We start from the raw sequence: 2,177 nt of genomic DNA, 5'->3' as shown, positions 1-2,177 counted from the left end.
AGCACTTTGGGAGGCCAAGGAGGGCGGATCACGTGAGGTCAGGAGTTCGAGACCAGCCTGGCCAATATGGTGAAACCCCATCTCTACTAAAAAAACAAAAATTAGCTGGATGTGGTGGCAAGTACTGGTAATCCAGCTACTCGGGAGGCTGAGGCAGAAGAATCACTTGAACCTGGGAGGCGGAGGTTGCAGTGAGCCAAGATCACACCACTGCACTCCAGCCTGGGTGACAGAGCGACTCTGTCTCAAAAAAAGAAGATAGCTCAGGGTGGCTGGGTGCAGTGGCTCACACCTGTAATCCCAGCACTTTGGGAGGCTGAGGCAGGCAGATCACTGGAGGTCAGGAGTTCAAGACCAATCTGGCCAACATGGTGAAACTCCGTCTCTACTAAAGCCACCCCATTTTTCTGTTGACCAAACTCTTTGCTCCTCCCCACCCACCACAGAGTTACGAGGAGCGGGAGCTGCTGCGCCTCATCTACTACGGGGGCATCCAACCTGAGATCCGCAAGGCCGTGTGGCCCTTCCTCCTGGGCCACTACCAGTTTGGAATGACGGAAACGGAAAGGAAAGAGGTCGGTTACCCACCATGGGCACTGGGGTCTTTCGCAACAAAAGGAGCCAGATACTGTGGGGCTGGGGAGCTCTGGTTTCATGCTGGACGAAGGAAGGGGAGGGAGATACGGGAAAGATGGGAACCTGAAGGCAGCGCTGTCCAATAGAAACATAACACAAGCCACATATGCAATTTTTAGGCTTTTAAATTTTGGACTAAGTGTAGATTCACATGTAGTTGTAAGAAATTAATGCAGAGAAATATCGTGCGTCTTTTACCCAATTTTTTTCTGATGGTAACATCTTGCAAAACTGTAAGGTAGTAAAATATCGGAACCAGAGTATTGGCATGGTATAATATACTCATCTTAATCAGACTTTCCCAGTTTTACTTGTACTCATTTGTGTGTGTGTGTGTGTGTGTGTGTTTCCCTACAGTTTCCTCACGTGTGTAGATCTGTGTCCATCACCACAGCCCACATGCAGAACATTTTTGATGCTATAAGGAACCCCACGTTGTCCTTTTATAGCTAGACTCACCTCCCCCGTACCCACATCCTGGCCCCAATCCCTGGCAACCACTAATAATATATTCTTCATTTCTATAATTTTATCATTTCAAGAATATTATATAAATGGAATGATACAGTGTGTAATGTTTTGGGGTTGACTTTTTTCACTCAGCATAAAACCTCATCCAAGTTGTTGAGAGTATCGAGAGTGAATTCCTTTTGATGGCTGAGTAGTATTCCATGATAGGCTGTAGCACCTGTTGCCAGACAGCTGAGTTGTTTCTAGTTTTTTGGCTGTTACAGATCAAGCTGTAATGAACATTCGTGTACAGTTTTTGTATGAGCATCAATTGTCATTTCTCTGGGATAAATGAGTAAGAATGTAATTGCTGGGTCATCTAGTAGTTGCGTGTTCAGTTTTATGTTTATATGAAACTGACAAACTTTCACTGTAGCACATGCCTTTAGTCCCCGCAAGAGGTTCGCTTGAGCTCAGGAGTTCTAGTGCAGCCTGGGCAACATGGGGAGACCCTGTCTCTAAGGGGAGAAAATAAACTTTCACACCTCTGCAGTGGCTATACTGTTTTCTGTGTCCACCAGCAAAATAGGAATGATCCACACTTGCATCTTGACCAGAGTTTTGTCTTGTCACTATTTTTTATTTCAGCCACCTGACACGGATAATTGAGAGTTCATTGTTTTAATTCGCACTTCCCAAACGGCTAGTGAAGTTGAAGATGTTTTCATGTGTTTATTTGCCATTGTGTATCTTCTCTGGTGAAATGTCTGCTAATGTCTTTTGCCCACCGTCTAATTGGATTGTTTTTTTTTTTTTCCTGTGGAGTTGGAGAGTCCTTTATATACTCTGATAACAGTCCTTTGTTCAGATAGGTGATTGCGAAATGTTTCCTCCCAGTCTGTAACTTTTCATCTTGTAAGCAGGGTCTTCTGCAAAACAAATCTTTAAATTTTTTATGAAACTCAGTTTATCAATTTTTCCTTTTGTGAATTATGCTTTTGGTGTCAAGTCTAAGAAAATTTTGCCTAGCCCTAGGTCCTGAAGATCTTCTCTTATGATTTATCCTAAAAATTTTCTATTTTACATTTGAC

At 43.5% G+C, this 2,177-nt stretch overlaps 1 protein-coding gene across 1 annotated transcript in view; it reads left to right on the top strand.

The window, feature by feature from the left end:
* Positions 1-2,177, top strand: part of SGSM1 (small G protein signaling modulator 1) — a 94,793-nt gene that overhangs the window by 56,957 nt on the left and 35,659 nt on the right. Inside the window, exon 15 of the mRNA XM_011975363.1 lies at positions 447-575. Coding sequence (XP_011830753.1) covers positions 447-575 — 129 coding nt within the window. The remainder of the gene's footprint in view (positions 1-446; positions 576-2,177) is intronic.

Source organism: Mandrillus leucophaeus, unplaced genomic scaffold (assembly GCF_000951045.1).
Source record: "Mandrillus leucophaeus isolate KB7577 unplaced genomic scaffold, Mleu.le_1.0 Scaffold154, whole genome shotgun sequence".
NCBI classification, from domain to species: domain Eukaryota; kingdom Metazoa; phylum Chordata; class Mammalia; order Primates; family Cercopithecidae; genus Mandrillus; species Mandrillus leucophaeus.
The sequence above is the reverse complement of the archived record's forward strand: the minus strand, read 5'-3'. Positions and strand labels throughout refer to the sequence as shown.